Consider the following 16,675-nt stretch of genomic DNA (forward strand, 5'->3'; position numbering starts at 1 on the left):
GGTGGCAACTTGCTCAGAAGTTAGTTCTGCCCACCATTTGAGTTCCAGGAATCAAACTCAGGATGTCAGGCTTGGTGGCAAACACCTATCCCCCAGAGCCATCTCAGCTCCTAAAGCTCTGTTCTAAACAAGGAGGAAGACCATTATAAAATTAACATTTTCACACCTTTCTTCCTTCCTCCTCACCTTCTCCCCACCCCCCATACAGGGTCTTACTGTGTAGTCCAGGGTGCCCTGACCTGAACTTGAATTCTTCCTATCTTAGCCTTCCAAGTGCTGGGATTGCAGGTGTGTACCACCAAGCTAGGCTAATTTTTTCGTTTTTCTTTTCTTTTTAGTCTCCTTTGGCAGGAAACAGTAACGTGTCGAGGAGAGGTCTACAGACATGGGATAGACGCTACTTACAGTGAGCAAGTGGGAGAGTGGGAGGAAACGAATAGAAGTGACAGGGAATAGCAGGAGAGGTGGGGAAGGTGGAAGCCACACAGAGCAGGGGTGGACCTAGTCATACCCTCCTCTAGGCCGCAGGGTCCTCATGGATGTTTAGCTGGTCGTGGCCCGTCACGGTCTAGGATCTGCCTTGGCTGTACTTCACTGCATCTAGCCTGATAACACTAATTTATTTATTTTTTTCAAACCAAATCTCCAGTGTCCCCAGAAATGTTTCTAGTTGTTTGGTTTTAGTGGACACTTTAGTGATACACTAAAACTGCTTCCACTTGAGCACTTTACACAGAGCTTCTGTTTTTCAGGCATGCAGAAGGATCGTCTGTGTGCCCTTGAAGATGCTGTGGGACTGCCTTAGTGCTAGACTGGTACTCAGGCTGGGAGTGGCTGTCTTGTGAAGCCCTGTGCTTTCTGTGTGTAGAAAATTAGAATTATTTCAGTCATTTCCCAGCAAGATGTTTTGATGGCAGGTTAGGAAGTAGCAGGTTGACATTGCTTCTCTCAGTCTCCCTGCTTGCTGTTCTCCGTCTGTCTCACTGACCACTGCTTCTTCTGGTTCCTCCTTTTCTGAGCAATGTGTTCAGGCTCAGCCCTTGGGTTTCTCTGATGAGGGCGGTGCTTCCTAACCTGTCCTCTCCCTTCGCATCATTGGGCATCTTGAGACTCAGGGCTGTTGGAGAGTAGGTTTGGGCTCAGGTCCTATTTCCAGGGAGTTGTCTGGTAGCATTGGTGCTTCAGGTACAGAAATCCCCAAGTACTAAGGCCCAGGACGGGGTCAGCCACATCATCTATCCAGTATCTTTGCCATTCTGGAAAGACCTCAGTGTCCTCATGTGGATCTCTCTTCCCAGACTCCAGGTGTACATACATACACGTTCATGTAACTGCCTAAAAGGCTCCATTTGGATTGAAATTGCAAACTAATATTTTGAAAATCAAATTAGTAGCTGTCATCTTAAGAATATCTTCCAGAATCATCCCTGTTTTAAAACGCTGCTCATACCAAACTCTTTGGTGTTCCTGGCTTCATGAATCAGTGAGTTTATTTTACAGTGTTGATGGGGCATGGCCAGCTCAGCACTATACTGCTTCCATGCTGGGTCAGACCATTGCTGTGTGATGTCTGGGCTTGTGTAGCAACCTAATCAGTCTCTGCTTCTTCATTCTGCTTTTCTGGTTAGGAGTGAATCTGGTTGACCAGAACCAGTCGTACTCTTCTATTCAACCCCTGAGTAAGAGACTTCTCCTACCAGGAGAGCTTACAGCTCTTGCCCTGGTCTACAAGCTCTCTCTTTTTTGGGGGCGGGGTATAGTCTGAGAGCTGCTGGGATCCTCTTCTGCCTGTGAAGTCACAATCTCTGAGAAATACAGGCCAATTTTTAGTTGGGCTCAGTTGAAAAAAGTGGGGGTTCCATTGTAACAGTGGCCCCTGACCCTCTGCTGCTTTGGTTGTATAGTGTGTAGTTCTTTTCTCTACAACCCTCTCCTTCCTGTTTCTGCTCAGCTAGAGCAGTCACCTTGATTTTCCTTATGCATGTAAGCTGTACCTGAAATTAACAACATAAAACAGGTGTGAAAAGTGAGAGAAAGATAATTGTTGTTGTTTTTTCTGTCTGTCTGTCTGTCTGTCTGTCTGTCTCTCTCTCTCTCTCTCTCTCTCTCTCTCTCTCTCTCTGTATTTGTCATTGTTCTGATGATTTTTAATCAGGTTTAAGAACATAATACAGGGCTTGAGAGATGGTTCAGCCGTTAAAGGCTAGACTCACAACGAAAGTCAAAACCATAGTACAGTGTTGTAATCAGCTTCGAGGAGCATTCCTTTTTGTCTTGATTTAGAAGCTCTTTCCTCTTTTTGCCTAGTTTTATATTCAGCAGTATATACTTAGTCAACTTAAACAAAAGATCTTTAGTGACCAGATTTTCTTCATATGTTAAAAAATAAAAGTACCAGCAGGTGGTGGTGCCGCATGCCTTTAATCCCAGCACTTGGGAGGCAGAGGCAGGCAGATCGCTGTGAGTTCAAGGCCAGCTTGGTCTATAAAGTGAGTCCAGGACAGTCAAGGCTACACAGAGAAACCCTGTCTCAAAAAACCAAAGAAAAAAAAGTACCTGAGGGGTTCTCTGTCACCACCTCCAGCATCTGTTCGCTATTGGTTAATACTAACAGAGCCCAGTATACTTGTTAACTTGAAACTGCCTCCTTTTTTTGTTGAGGGTTCCATAGTGTTAGTTAAATCAAAACCAAAACAAACCTCTTACAAGAAAGAATACAGGAGCAAGATACAAATCTATCCGCAGAAGAGGCCATGCAGTCAGAATGATAAGCAAGCCTGCTTCCCACCTCAGTGTGCAGCACTCACTGTTGTCAGGTGGGGTTATGCTCTATATTCTTAAGTGAACTAAAAAAAAAATTAAGCATTTTGTTTGATTCATTTAATGCATGAATTTTACTGTGTAGCCCTGAAGCAGGATCTTGGAAGTTGCTAGATATAGCCCAGGCTGGCTTCTAAGTCATGGCAGTTCTCTTGCCTCAGCCTTTAGAGTTCTGGGACATACCATCACATCTGTCAGTTTGGGTTTGTTTTTAGGAATTTCTGACAATAGAATAATTGGAAACACATGCTCTAATTTTTAATTAATTTAACAGATATAATGTTAAGATAAAACACACACACACACACTGGGAACTCTCTCAACATAACATGGAAGAATAATAGGTAGAACATCTCCAGAGTGTTCCTAGTGTCTAAGAGCTTCAAGATGTATACTTTTTCTGAAATTCTTTGGCATTATTTCTTCCTTTCTTAAAAAAAAAAAAAGAGTTATTATTTTACTTATGTGTATGTGCTTGGGTGACCTTGGGGATGAGAAGAGAGCATTGCATTCCCTGGGGCTAGAGTTGCAGGGGGTTGTGAGTCAGATTAGGGTGCTGGGGTTTGAACTATGGTCCTCTGCAACAGTAGCAAGGGCTTTTTAACTGCTGAACCGTTTCCCTAGACCCTGCTCACTGTTTGGCTCAGTGCTTGCCCTTCACTCATGTGTGTCCATCAGAGTTGCCTTCCTGCTTGAGACTTGCTGACCTCTCTGGGCGGGTGGTGCTTCTCAGTCGCTCTCTCTTCCCATCTTTGCTTTAAGTACAAGCTCTGCCCAGCGGCTGCTCTGCATGTGCAGGGGCCAGCGTCTTCCCATTCATCCTCTCTCCTGGCTCCCACCATCACTCTTTTTGTCCTGAAGAGATAAGGTAATGGATTTTGTGTTAGTTTCTGATTCATATCCCATCTCTACTGCCAGTTGAGTGATAGGACCTTGCCTTATCTGATGCCTTTTTCTTTTTCTTTTTTTATTTTTCTTTTTTTTGCCTTTTTCATTAAAATGGGTCTGGGGTCGTACTTATGGCACAGAGTTGAGGTGAGGGTATAGAGTGCCACTCAACAATCACAGCATACTGGTAGATGAATGAGGAAAAGAATGCAGTGTGTCAGTCAGCTCTCTGTCACTGTAGTAGACACCCAAGAGAACTTATAAGAAAGATTTATTTTGGCTTATACTTTTAGAAATTTTAGCCTCTTGCTGGTCCTGTTGTTTTTGGTCCTTAGCAAACAGCAAGTCACGATGAGAAGTGCCGGGTTAAAGCTTCATAATGCCTGGAATGTGAAAAAGAGAAAGGAAAGGGTTAGGAAAGGTCTGGGATCCTGCTTCAAAAACACAAGAATAAAGATGAATAAAATGCCAACCTGAGAGCTAAGCCTTCAAAATATTGGCCTTTGGGGGGCACATTTCATATCTAAACTGTAGCATGTAGTTCATTCATAAAACAGAATATTTTTCTCCTTAAAAAAAAAAAACCTAAGATGGATGACCTTTGATACTGTGGTTCCAGTTTACACCAAAGCAGCATTTGGTGGCTAAAATTAAAATCTTTGTTTCAGGTTTGTCTTTCATAGGCTCTTGCTAATTTTCTCACATCTCATTTCTTGCCTCAGAGTTATTGATTTAGGAGTTATGACTCCCTGTGATAAGATACTTCAAGCTGCTCTGGACCACAAAGCAGGTACTGTGCCATGGTCGTCTGGGTGTGACATTCAGCATCACTTCCCTGAGAGTCTATTGTTTGGGAATGGTAAAACCCAGCTCATGTCGGGTCTGAGGGACATTTAGGCAGCAGCTTCAGTGCAGGTTGTTGGGGCTTGAAAGAAGTATGTGAGTGTCCATGGGTCTCCTGAGCTCTAGGGGTGGAGTGGACTGGCTTCTTAGAAGAAAATAGTTGCGTTGGATTTCCCTCCTATGTATAGTTGTGTTTATGGTAAAGGCTGAGATAATTGTGAATTAAATATAATTTTTATTGTGTGGCTTCCTAAATCTATTAAAAATGTGTTACTACAAATGTAAAAGCCACATTTCTTATTACCCTAAGCAAATAGTAAGTTCCTAGAATTAGAAATTGACATATTAGGCTTTCTAATGTTCAGTACTTTAAAAAGCCATCTTTTTTTCTCTTTTTCATTCTCACTGGTCAAATTTTTTTCTCTTTTGATGATAGATATAATCGGCTTGTCAGGACTCATCACTCCATCCCTGGATGAAATGATTTTTGTTGCCAAGGAAATGGAGAGGTTGGCTATAAAGATTCCATTGCTGATAGGAGGAGCAACTACTTCAAGGTAAGTGAGCAACGAGCAGCTTTTTACTCACTTTAAATTCTGTCACTGTGCTTTAAGACAGTGGCTAACCTGCCATGTTCTCCTTTTGCTTGTTGCACAAGCTTCTCTTTCTTCTCTTGGGGAAGTGTCAGAAGGCTTCTGGAACCTGCTCTGGGAAACTTTTGTGATTCCTTCCCCTTGCCCTGTTTTGGATTCTGTCTTCTTGCAGTTCTTTTCTTTAATCCTCTCATCTTTTAGGCAGCTCCTAAGAATTAAAATGTACTCTGAACCCTCTTGAAATCTGACTGAATAGCAAAACTGTGGTGTTCTTTTGTTTTGTTGTTTCAGAAAGATGTTGCTTGTACTCCTGCCTACTCTGTTGAAGCAGGAGTCTGGCTAAGTAATTATAAGTTCCCTTGAAGATACTCAAATCTTGTAATAATTTAGAGCTAGACTAAAGAAAGTGAGTAGGAAGTCGCTTGGGGGAATTGTTCCTGAGAGGAGGACTTAGAGGAAACTTGAGGGTAAAAGGCATGAAGAGAATGCTCCCATTGCGTCATATGGTGGTGTCTGGTTTAAGCTCTTCCTGGGATCATGGTCATGCTGAGAGACACTAGGCTTCTGCAGCAGTTCTTACATCACTTACAACACTTGATGGTTGGCAGAGGAAAATAGCAAGCTGGAGTGTTGAACTTGCTAGTCCCACGTTGTGCAGTGTTTTGTTCTTTCCTAGTGCAAAAGTGAAATAGTATTCTGATGATAGACTGTTCTAGAACTCCTTAGAGAGTGAGGTATTTATTTTAAGGAATTGGCTCATGTGATTGTGGGACTCGAAGCTCTGGAACCTGTAAGCTGAAGACTCAGGCAAGAGCTGCTGTTGCTTTCCTAAGTCTGAGGACAGTTTTTAGGCAGAAGTTCTTTGCACAAAGACAGGGGAAAATGAGATTGCTTTCTGTTTTTTCTGAAGATCTTTAGCTGCTTGATGAGGTTAGTCCACACTATGGAGGATAACCTATTGTGTCTCCAGACTTAAATGTTTATTACATCTAAAAGTATCCTCAGAGCTACATTTGGACTGCATGCAGTACCACCAGAAACTGAGTAGTGTGGTATTCTCAACTTTACACACAGAATTAACCATCATATCATTTATAATGTGAATGGAGTTTCCACAGCTAGCAAAATGTTTACATCTTTATCCATTAATTACTTTTCATACTAAAATGACTTGACAGTTGACCATTGTTGCTGATATTAGAACACTGGATTTGTTTTCCATTAGGGGCTTACTTCTTAGCCGAGTGGCAGAATTACTCTTTACTGCATCTGATCGGCCACTGATAAACAGGATTTTTAGTTTATTTTCTTTTAGAGCCTTGTGTTTGCTAGGCAAGATCTCTCTCACTGACTAAACTATGTCCCCAGCCCCTAAAGGGGCTTCCAGTCTTTTCTTCTCTACTTTTGAGACAAGCCTCACTCAATTGCCTAGTCTTGAACTCACTCTAGCCCAGGCTGGCCCTGAATTTACAGTCCTCCCTCTCAGCTTTCAAGTAGCTGAGATTATAGGTCTGGACCACTATGCCTGGTCGATAACTTGGGCTTCATGAACTTAACTTGGACTTTTGCTTATGTGGAAAGTGGCCAGAGGAGCTATGGATTGGTGTCAAAATACTTTTTAAAAACGTGATTATGTAATTAATATAACAAATCTCTATATTCGGAGTTGTGTACCTGGGACACTGGATTCATAATTAAAATATTTTTATATCGTAGTATGCTTCATTAAGATCAGGAATTTACTACTTGTGTCAATTTGACATTGACTTCGTGGTCCATTTTATTATATGAGCCACCAGACAAGAATACATTCCTCCTCAGACTCTGGTTGCTTCTCCTCAGATGACTGAGGGTTCAGCAGGGCCTGATTTGTTTTCCAGAGATCTGTGGTTTCATGACACAGGTGATAAGCTGTGACTTCTCCAGTAGTAGCATGAACCAGACCTGTGCCTCCAAGACATTTGAGTACAAAGTATGACCATCCAGTGAAGGCTAGCAGTCAGAGGTGGGTGGGAATATACTTGGAGTGTCCTCCTTAAACCTGTATTTGTAAGAAAACCAGCTGTTGCATGGGTGAAGTAGTATCACATAGAGAAACGTCATGGAAACTGGCTTTGTAATGGGCAGAACTTCACAAGGGTAGACATTCTGCAAGATAAATTTAACTAATGTATAGCCAATTACTACAAAATAGGTTTTACAATGCTTGATTTTTAATTTAACAAAGTCATGTTGCTCTAAGGTAGAGAGGGTTTTCTGAGTGTGTTTGTGTGTATTTCATTGCTCAGAAGTAAGGTAAATGATTTTACTTTCTTCTTTGCATTGACCATAAGCTTTCCATGTGGAAGCTTAGAATGCAGGGGTGTGTATAGGATTTCATGAAATCCATTTGGAAGCTGTTCTTACCTCTGCTCCATCCTGATTTCTCCATTTTTATTTTTTTCCTTGCTTTTTAGAAAATTGTGTGTGTGTGTGTGTGTGTGTGTGTGTGTGTGTGTCTGTCTGTCTGTCTGTCTGTCTGTCTGATGGTCAGAGAACAACCTTGTGGAGTTGGTTCTCTTGGGTGTGCGTATGCCATGGTGTGCATGTAAAAGTTTGCAGGACAAGGGTTTGGTACCATGTGGGTCCGAAGGATTGAATTTATGTCACTGTGCTTGGCAGCAGGTGCCTTTGGGTTCCAGGGATTGAATCTAGGCTGTCAGGTTTGTGCAGTAAGCGCACTTACTGGCTGAGTCTTCTCACAGCCTTGTTAAAGCACTGGCCATGCAGTTAAGATAAGGCCGTGATATGAAATAAGAGATTATAGTACACTTCAACTGAGGGAAAGAATATGCAAATACTTGATTTGGGAGAAGGAAAGAGCAGGAAGCACATGGTGGAAACTTCTGTAAGCCCACTTTCTCCATCTTCAGGCCTCACTTTACCATGGAAGGGAGGCTAAAGTTTGCCAGTAGACTCTTCAGGGCTGACCAAATGTCAGTATGAAATATTTTGTTACTTCGGTATTTTGTTTTAATTAGTTGATTCACTTTTGTGATCCTAGGGATTAATTGAACCTAGGGCTTTCTGCCTTGTAGCCAGTTACACTGCTCAGCTGTATCCTTAGCCCCCTTTTATTTTATTTTTTGTTGAGTTTCAGGCCTGAGGTTTCTTTTTATAACTAGAAGGTAGGTGGAGGCCAGTGGTATAGATGTCTCTCTCAAAGAGGAGGCAGCAGTCAGATCTGTGTCCTGTGCCCTTCGCCTGGTTCCTGCTTCCCCAGGGTGCTGGCTGGTTTCCAGCTCATTTGGAGGAAGGCATTTGACCTTGATGAGAGTAGGGTGTGACTGCCAGGGACTGGTTCCCCCCTTGGCTCAAGCAGGCCTGGGCTGGGACTCACTTCTTGTTGGCAGACGACTAAAAACAAACCTTTCTCATCTGTCAGACTCCCTTGGAGCCTAGGCCTATCAGTTCATAACATTTCACCTTGTTTTCTCATCTCCAGGTGGGGAAAAGTCACTCTTAGTTTATGAGAGAAATCTGGAGTTCAGTATTATAAGTAGGTACCTGAGTCTGTCTCTTGAACACAACATAGAAACATATTATGTTTAACAGTTCTGAACAAGAGTTGTCTGAGTAAGGTGCTGTCATCGCTGATGGGCATGCTTTTTCTTCTTGACTCTTATTTCCAGAACCCACACAGCAGTTAAAATAGCACCTCGATACAGCGCGCCTGTAATCCATGTCCTGGATGCATCCAAGAGTGTGGTGGTGGTGAGTGTGGGGGTGTCCTTTTATTTTACATGAGTCGTAAAGAGAGAACAAAGAAAGCGTTAGAGCCAAGGCATCACCCAAGATCCGTTTTGTTTTGGTCAGGTTTACTAAAGAAATGTGAAGGAGCAGGCTAGAGTTCTTGGTATGCTGCCGCAGTGTTTGCCAAGCTGCGAGTGAACCTGTGAGCACGTCGTGTGCTTTCAGGGATGTTGACAGAACTGAGCAGCGGGTGAAGGATGGCACCAAGATGACTTGCGCTTGGACATCTATCTGACCAGACTGACAGACGCTTTTCATTTACAAATATGAGTAGTTTTCTTTGATCATTGCCAGAATTAACTGGAATGTAGGGTTTTTAAAGTGACATTGTTATAGATGTTAAGAACTTGCTAGAGCCAGCTCAACCAGAAAGCAGAACAGTCTCAAGATAATCAAAAGCCAGAGTAATAAGTAGTTTCTCAGTGAAAATAACAAAACCTTGCCCATGTGTCTTTCTCAGCCTTTGTCCTCCAGTTAATCCTGATTGTCATCTCATGTGTTTGCTGAATAATAGGCCACAACAGCAGGGGGATGTCTGAGAAGACCACGTGGTCCTTCAGTTTCCAAGTCATTCACCTAGAAGCTCAGTGTAAGACAGAAAAGAACTAAGCAACCCACTCTGGCTTAATCCTGTTCGTAGTTTTCAGTGAAGAACATGGCTTGACAGTAACAGAGATCTTTGTAGGGGACGAAATCTACTGAAGGGCCTGGTGATCTGGACAACTCTAGTATCATCACACAGATTGGATGACAGTGAACGAGTTTCTGAGCCATCTTCTGAAGGAACATTTAAAATCTGTGTATTTATGTGTGTGGTGTTTATACAGTAACCACTGTTGAGTGAGGGTGTCTTTGCGCGGGGTGGGGTTGGTGGCAGAGCCATGCAATACCACAGTATGCGTATGGAGGTCAGAGACAACTTGTGGGGATTGACTCTCTTCTTCTACAGCAGCTCCTAGGAATTAAAGTCAGGTTGTTAGTCCTGGCAGCAAACATCTCTGCCTGCTGTGCCATCTCCCTGGCCTCTGTGGAATTTATCTTCCTTTGCTGCCCTATGGCTGTTAAACTTTATCTTGCATTTCAGTGTTCTCAGCTGTTAGATGAAAATCTGAAAGATGACTACTTTGAAGAAATACTGGAAGAATATGAAGATATTAGACAGGAACACTATGAGTCTCTCAAAGTAAGTGAGCAGGTCTTTGCTCACTTCATATCAGAGTGAGCCATGGTTTTAATGGGCTTTATTGACTGTTTCATGGACTTCTTTGAGAGAGGTCTATTTTGTAATTCAAATCTGAGGTCTTTGGTATCTAAATTCCAGGTGGGTTTTTTGTTTTTTATTTTTGTTTTTGTTTTGGTTGTTACAATGAATTTTAAGTAGGACATGGACCTGCATACCTATAATCCCAGCACTTAGATGGGGGCAAGAGGGCTACATATGTGTCAAAACACTTGGATTTTTTTTTCCTGTGTTGAGCCAAACATTTGGGATCCTCCGTAGGTGTTAGGCTCTATGCCAGACACCAGACCTATGAGAAAGAGTAAAACACGAGCTTATAGACAGCCCAAAAATATGGGCTAAATCATTTCAAAATGGTATTCTCAGACTCTTTCCTGAGGGAAAAATAAAATAAAATGGAGGCTTTAACCAGGTCGTTCTCCAGCCTCTCCTCTCCTTACTGGCCCAACCTTGTCTGCTATTCAGAATAATGTATCAGGAACGGTCCCCTTGAGGCTTCAGTAACTCCATAGTTACCCTCCTGGGTCATGGTGCTCTGCTTTCCATCTTTGTATGGGGTGTTAGGAGAGCTGCTAGGAGTGTGAACATGACAGTAAACAGCTGGCTTGTTTCCGAGGTGCCTGCGAGCCCCCATGTTGCTTCTGCCTTCTTTCCACTCTCCTGCCATCGGCCTGTAGCTGAAAGTTCCTCCGCTTTACCCTAGTCTGGTCCTCAGGGTAGCTGTGGCAGGGCAGGTAACTCCAAGACCACGCGTGTCCTGAAAGAGCTGGTCAGGCTTGCAGGGTTACAACTACAGTGCGAGGCTAATAAACACTTGTCACTCTTCGCTGTCTCCTATCCTGATGGCAGTGTGAAGCCATATTGGATGGGAAAAAGGACAAAGATTTTCCTTTAAAAACTTGTTCATTTGGTTATTTCTCTTGTTTGGCTTTCTTGGTTGTGCTTTTATTGTAGAGAGAGAAAAGCTAAGAGATTCTGACTAAATAACTACTTTCTTCAACAGGAGAGAAGATACTTACCCCTAAGTCAAGCCAGAAAACATGGTTTCCACATTGATTGGCTGTCTGAACCTCACCCAGGTCTGTGGCTGTTGCTGGAGGCAGCTAAGTGTGATAACTGACAATGTCTAGGACATATTTGCAGTTACTTGGCTACAACTGAACCTGCAGTAAGCAATTCTCAGTTGTGTGTAGTAAGGAATCACCCTAAAGATTGAAAAGAAAGTAGACAGGAAGACCTGTTGAGTGCCACCCCCTGCTGTGAGATGCATTCACCATGGCTTACTGAGTCCTTTGGATGACTGTTGATTGTTTACTGTCTCCATTTTATTTGAAGACACTGGAATTTCAGATAATAACCTGAGTGGTTGTCAGGCTTATCTTCTGTAGCCTCACTCCTGCTCTGTGCTATACTTGAGTGGGTCTCCTCAGCCGACCTGAGTTGCATGCAGGACAAAGGACTTACTTGGAATGTCTGAAATATAAAATAACTTTGCATTCATGGGTCTTGAAAAGCTCTGCAGCAAAGCTGGATCTTTTTACTTTTTTGTTCTGTCTCTGGATGCTTTCCTTTTAATTTCTGTTATGTGGTTTCTTCCTTTTTTATTTCTAGCTACCTTTATTACTTCACATAGGTGTTCACAAGGGAATAATATGTGTAAGATGTTTTGACAGGTTCAGAGAGACAAGAGGTACAAATGCAAAACCGAGACAGGGTGAAGTGGGGTTCTGTTAATGGAATCAGTACTTCCAAGGTAACGTGTGGAATCAGCTTTCAGTGCTCATGACATCTGTGTTCCTCAGATGCTCTGCAGAGTTGGGGGATTAATTTAGAAATGTAGGTGTGCTCATTTCATTCCTGCTGGTTAATGTGTGGTTTAGTGGAAAGAATGCCAGATTGGGAGCTGGGAGCCGGGGTGCTCCCTACTTGGCTCCTGGCTCTCATTCACTGTATGACCTTGAGTGTCTGCTTTCTCCATTTGACAAGCGTTGATGTGTAAAGGGGAATTACTTTATGGAAAATAAGATACCAACGTGAAAACCTTTGAAGAAATAGGAGTCACTACAACAGAGTCTATGCTGTGGTTATTCACTAGCCTTTGCTCTGACGTTGGTCTAGAGGCACCAGGGCAAGTCATTCATGCAAAATATATTTTATTAGAAAAGATCCTTGGAAGACCCATGATGTCTGATAGTGGTGGAGATACTTCCTGGGTTGACTTTTTAACCATCATATGGTGCATCACTAGGTTCTACCCTGCTGCCTGAGGCATATGGGTTCCCAAGGTATGACCTTCACATGTTTTGAGGATTCCCAGTTGTCTTCAGGAAACTGTAGGAAGTGAAATCCAGTAAGAAAGGTCTGTGAGGAGAAGAGGGTGCACTCTCCATGCCTGGGAAGTTAAGAGTCTGAAAGCAACCCTGGAACTCAGCATGAAAACTTGATCAGTGGTAGACCTGCCCTCAGCAGCTCCACGGCTACAGGTCACTGCCTGTCTCTAGTGAAAGAGAGACATCTTTAGTCTGGGGTTTCAGTGGCCTCTCTTCAGTTTCTGTCCATTAACAAATAAACCTACAGGATGGTGGTTAAAAAGAGGGGCCGTCCTGAGTGACAGGAAGATGGCAGGAAGATGGGGGTAGTCACTGCAGTGCAGGAAGGCAGCGACTCCCGCTCAGGTCAGAATTCCTCTCCCTTTGCTTCCTGAGAGTCTGTGTTCTTCAGAGCAGCTGCTGACAGTGGAACAGCGAGTCCTTGGATGCCTAGTCACAGGGAGACATGGGCACTTGGAGTTGACAGTAGCACTGGCCCCTTGGTCCCTGGCCCAGTATCCATGTGGCATTGTGTTTTTGATGTCCTGAAATGTCTGGAGCACACCCCACGTAGAGCCCCCTCAATTATGTTTGTTATGATATGTTTCAGACTTGAGATGTAGAGGATAATTTCTGAACACCTATGTATTTCCATTGCCTAATCTAAGAAATAACTTGTGACTTGTTTTTTTTTCTTTTTTTAAAAGAAATCCAAGTATTCATAGTGTCAGTCCCATATTTGTCCCTCCTTTGCAGAAGTTTCCACAGTTTGGAGTTTGGAACTTCATTTGTATATTTTTTCTAGAGCATGGTGGGGATGGAAGGGTTGGGGGAAGTTTTCAGCATGGGATAGTCAGTCAGCTGCATGGGAAAATTCCTTCTCCATGGTAATTTAAAGCTCTGCTCTTGGCAAGACAACTCCATGGGTGACAGAAGGGAGGCAGACGTGGGAGTGAGCTGCACACTGAAGAGCAGGGAAGGACACCTCAGTGTCTGTCAGTGTGAGTGCACTCTCTCCCAGCTGGTGTGGCCTTGACAGCTGTGCTTCTCTCCTCTAGTGAAGCCCACATTTATTGGGACCCAGGTGTTTGAAGACTACAATCTGCAAAAGCTGGTGGACTACATTGACTGGAAGCCTTTCTTTGATGTCTGGCAGCTCCGGGGCAAGTACCCGAATCGAGGCTTTCCCAAGATCTTTAATGACAAAACAGTAGGTTAGTAAGGCCTTGCTGCCTGATGATACTCAGGCTGTGGTGTTGTGACTGTGAGGTGGTTGGAGGGGATGACTGAGTGTTTAGTTTGTACGGGATATAGCTGCTTCCATATTGCTCACCCATCCAACCTCCACATGAGCATCTCATTGTTTGCTGGCCCTTATTATGTAACTTGGTAAACTTGGCTTTTTATCCACTAGTCTTTAAATACATGTACTTACCAACATCAGTTACATACTGGTCTCTGCTAGGCACAAAGGCCAACAAGATAACCTGTGACTTAGCTCCTGGGCTGGTGCTGGGCTCTCTATGGGCTCAGCCTGGGATCCCACTCACCTAAGAAGAGGGGCTGAAATTCTGACAGGAGGTGAGAGTGGGCTTCCTGCAGGTAGTGGTACTGATAGAGGGTGTCTCAGAGTTGGTCTGGTGTCTGCCATTGCAAGTGCTGAAGCTATCCAGGTGCAGCACCATCTGAGAGGATTTGGGCCGCACATCACTGCTCACCCTGTCTCACCCACAAATATCACTCTGAAGTTAATGTTGTTGCATGTGGAATGCCAGTTCTTGCCCTCTTTCTGACAAGAGGTGCCACAGATTTAGCTTCTGCATTCTACTAACTGGGGAAATATAAACAGATTGAGCTAGAGGATGTGCGCTGTGGGGGTTCATTTCATGGACCCACTAGCTGCTGTGCACTCGGCTTCAGGCTGTGCCTGTGAACACCTGAGAGCCTTTGTGAGGATAGAGATGTGGTAGTGGAAGGAGAGGCAGCAGTGTTTTAAAAAGAACTGTTATTTGCAGGTTATTATTGGTATCTATAAATCAACTCTTCTTATATATTTAATAGGTGAAGAAGCCAGAAAAGTATATGATGATGCTCAGAATATGCTGAACATACTGATTAGTCAACAGAAACTCCAGGCCAGGGGTGTGGTTGGATTCTGGCCAGCACAGAGTGTTCAAGATGACATCCACCTGTATGCAGAGGGGGTGGTGCCCCAGGCTGCGGAGCCTGTAGCCACCTTCTATGGGCTGAGACAGCAGGTACAGAATGGAGTGTGTGTGGACAGTGAGTGTATTGCTTGCACTTTGAGGTTCGGGAACTAGACAAAATGTCAGTGAGAATTAGGAATCTGTACCACTTCATCCTGAACAGCCCTCCAGAGGCCTGAGTCCTAGGAGAGAAGGCACCAACATGGTGTCCATGAGGTGTGGTAGGGGTTTACTGTAGGACCTGCAGAGAGACAATGAACAGTGCTGCTAGCCCCACTGTCACACTTCTCGGTCTTTTGGTCCCCTTATCTCTTGAAGCAAGAGGTATTTACTTTCTCCTACAGTTGCTTTTCATCTGAGTGTGCTATTAAAGACTGTTATGTGGCTTACTGTCTCAAGGGAAGTCTGGTGACAACAAATATCTCAGAATGTCCGCCCTGCCAGGTGCTAAAGAGGGAGTAAGATAGTCATAGCACATAGTACTATGCACATAGCACATAGCACATAGCACATAGCACATAGTAAGTGTTGTGTGCTGCTGTTGTCAGGTACTTATGTCTCTGTTTCACAGAGGAGAAAGCGCAGACAGAGGGAGCTGGCACTGAGTGAGCTTTGTGTATGGAGCTGAGCCCCCTTGTGGGCACCCTGGCTGTATGTAAAAACAAAACAAAACAAAAACAAAAAAAGTTCTCAGTGCACACCTGCTTTTTTGTTTTGTTTTGTGTTTTGTGGTTCCCCTCCCTCCCTCCCCTTCCTGGGACAGGGTTTCTCTGTGTAACCCTGGCTTTCCTAGACTCACTCTCTAGACCAGGCTGTCCTTTAACTCAGAGATCCACCTACCTCTACCCCCCAAGTGCTGACACGCAACACGGCCACCCAACACACCTTCTGTTTTTTGTTTTTGTCTCTCCTTTAAAAATGCAGGCACCGAGCAAGGACTTTAGCTCCTATAGACACAATTATCTCAGTCAAGAATTGGAGCTAGAATTTAACAATTTGCAGTAAATTACCTTCTTTGTTTTACTAACATTTTTAGTAATTTAAAATTGCTAGTGTTGCCTTTTAACATAATGACAGGGCTTTTATAGTAACATCAGATGAGATCTTAAGTTTGGGCCTTAATAACCATAAGGAGTTATGTGAGAAAAATTACAGTTATGTGAGAAAATGTGTGCTCAGGCCCAGACACAACAGGATACAGAGCAGGGAGTTCCAGTACTAAGCTCTGGCCCTGCCTTGCTAGGGAATCACGAGCTTTTCTTTGATTGGCATCTAAGGCCAGAAACCTCTGCTGGACCTGTCTTTCATCCTCTAGTCTTTGGTTTCCCTTTGCCGTCTTTTCAATTCCAGAGTGAACTAAACACTCTTGTGTTCAGAAGTCTAGACATACTGTATAAGGGCATTTGCTGCAATGGATTCTCAATTCACCCTTTTAGTAGTTTCTAGAAAGGGGAACTGGATACATATTGGCTGCTGCGATAGCTGTGTATTAGCAGGTGGTCTGCAGGGCACCTCATTACTCTGAGCCTTCTGTGAAGAGCAGCTGTGATTGCCATCCCTCCTAAGGCACAGCGGGACAGCGACCTGTCTGTCCTGTGCTGCAGAGTAGCTTTGTGTCCCTCTCTTGGTTTTTTTTTCCTAACTGAAGCACAGTGGAAAATGAAGCCTCCATTCTCATCTGTCCCTGAACTCTAGGACGCTTCTGTGTGTTTTTATCAGATGTCTTTTGACCTTCAGCTTGTTCATTCTTTGCCCAGGGTCTGGCTACATTTGCTCTCGTGGCTCTCAAATGGCTTAGAAGATTCTGAGTGGGCTACTCTTTGATTAATTGATTAGTCTAGAGCAGTGCCATTTATCTAGGAGCATTGGTTTCTAGGCACTGACAGTATTGGTATGAGTTCCTGGATCCTGAAACTGGCTAAGCCTATGGGGTCAGACTTTAAATCTCAGATTTCTTGCCTGTGAAATGGAGCTTGTGGATCA

The 16,675-nt window shown here is 43.6% G+C and overlaps 1 protein-coding gene across 3 annotated transcripts in view; it reads left to right on the forward strand.

Annotated features, from left to right (window-relative positions):
* MTR (5-methyltetrahydrofolate-homocysteine methyltransferase) overlaps positions 1-16,675 on the forward strand; it is an 81,625-nt gene that overhangs the window by 56,251 nt on the left and 8,699 nt on the right. For all 3 annotated transcript variants that reach the window (XM_084782765.1, XM_084782766.1, XM_084782767.1), the window contains 7 exons: positions 4,431-4,498; positions 4,988-5,108; positions 8,816-8,897; positions 10,021-10,119; positions 11,180-11,255; positions 13,544-13,699; positions 14,547-14,743. In XM_084782765.1, coding sequence (XP_084638891.1) covers positions 4,431-4,498; positions 4,988-5,108; positions 8,816-8,897; positions 10,021-10,119; positions 11,180-11,255; positions 13,544-13,699; positions 14,547-14,743 — 799 coding nt within the window. The remainder of the gene's footprint in view (positions 1-4,430; positions 4,499-4,987; positions 5,109-8,815; positions 8,898-10,020; positions 10,120-11,179; positions 11,256-13,543; positions 13,700-14,546; positions 14,744-16,675) is intronic.

This window comes from Acomys minous (genome assembly GCF_964271855.1).
Source record: "Acomys minous genome assembly, chromosome: 5".
Taxonomy (NCBI): Eukaryota; Metazoa; Chordata; class Mammalia; order Rodentia; family Muridae; genus Acomys; species Acomys minous.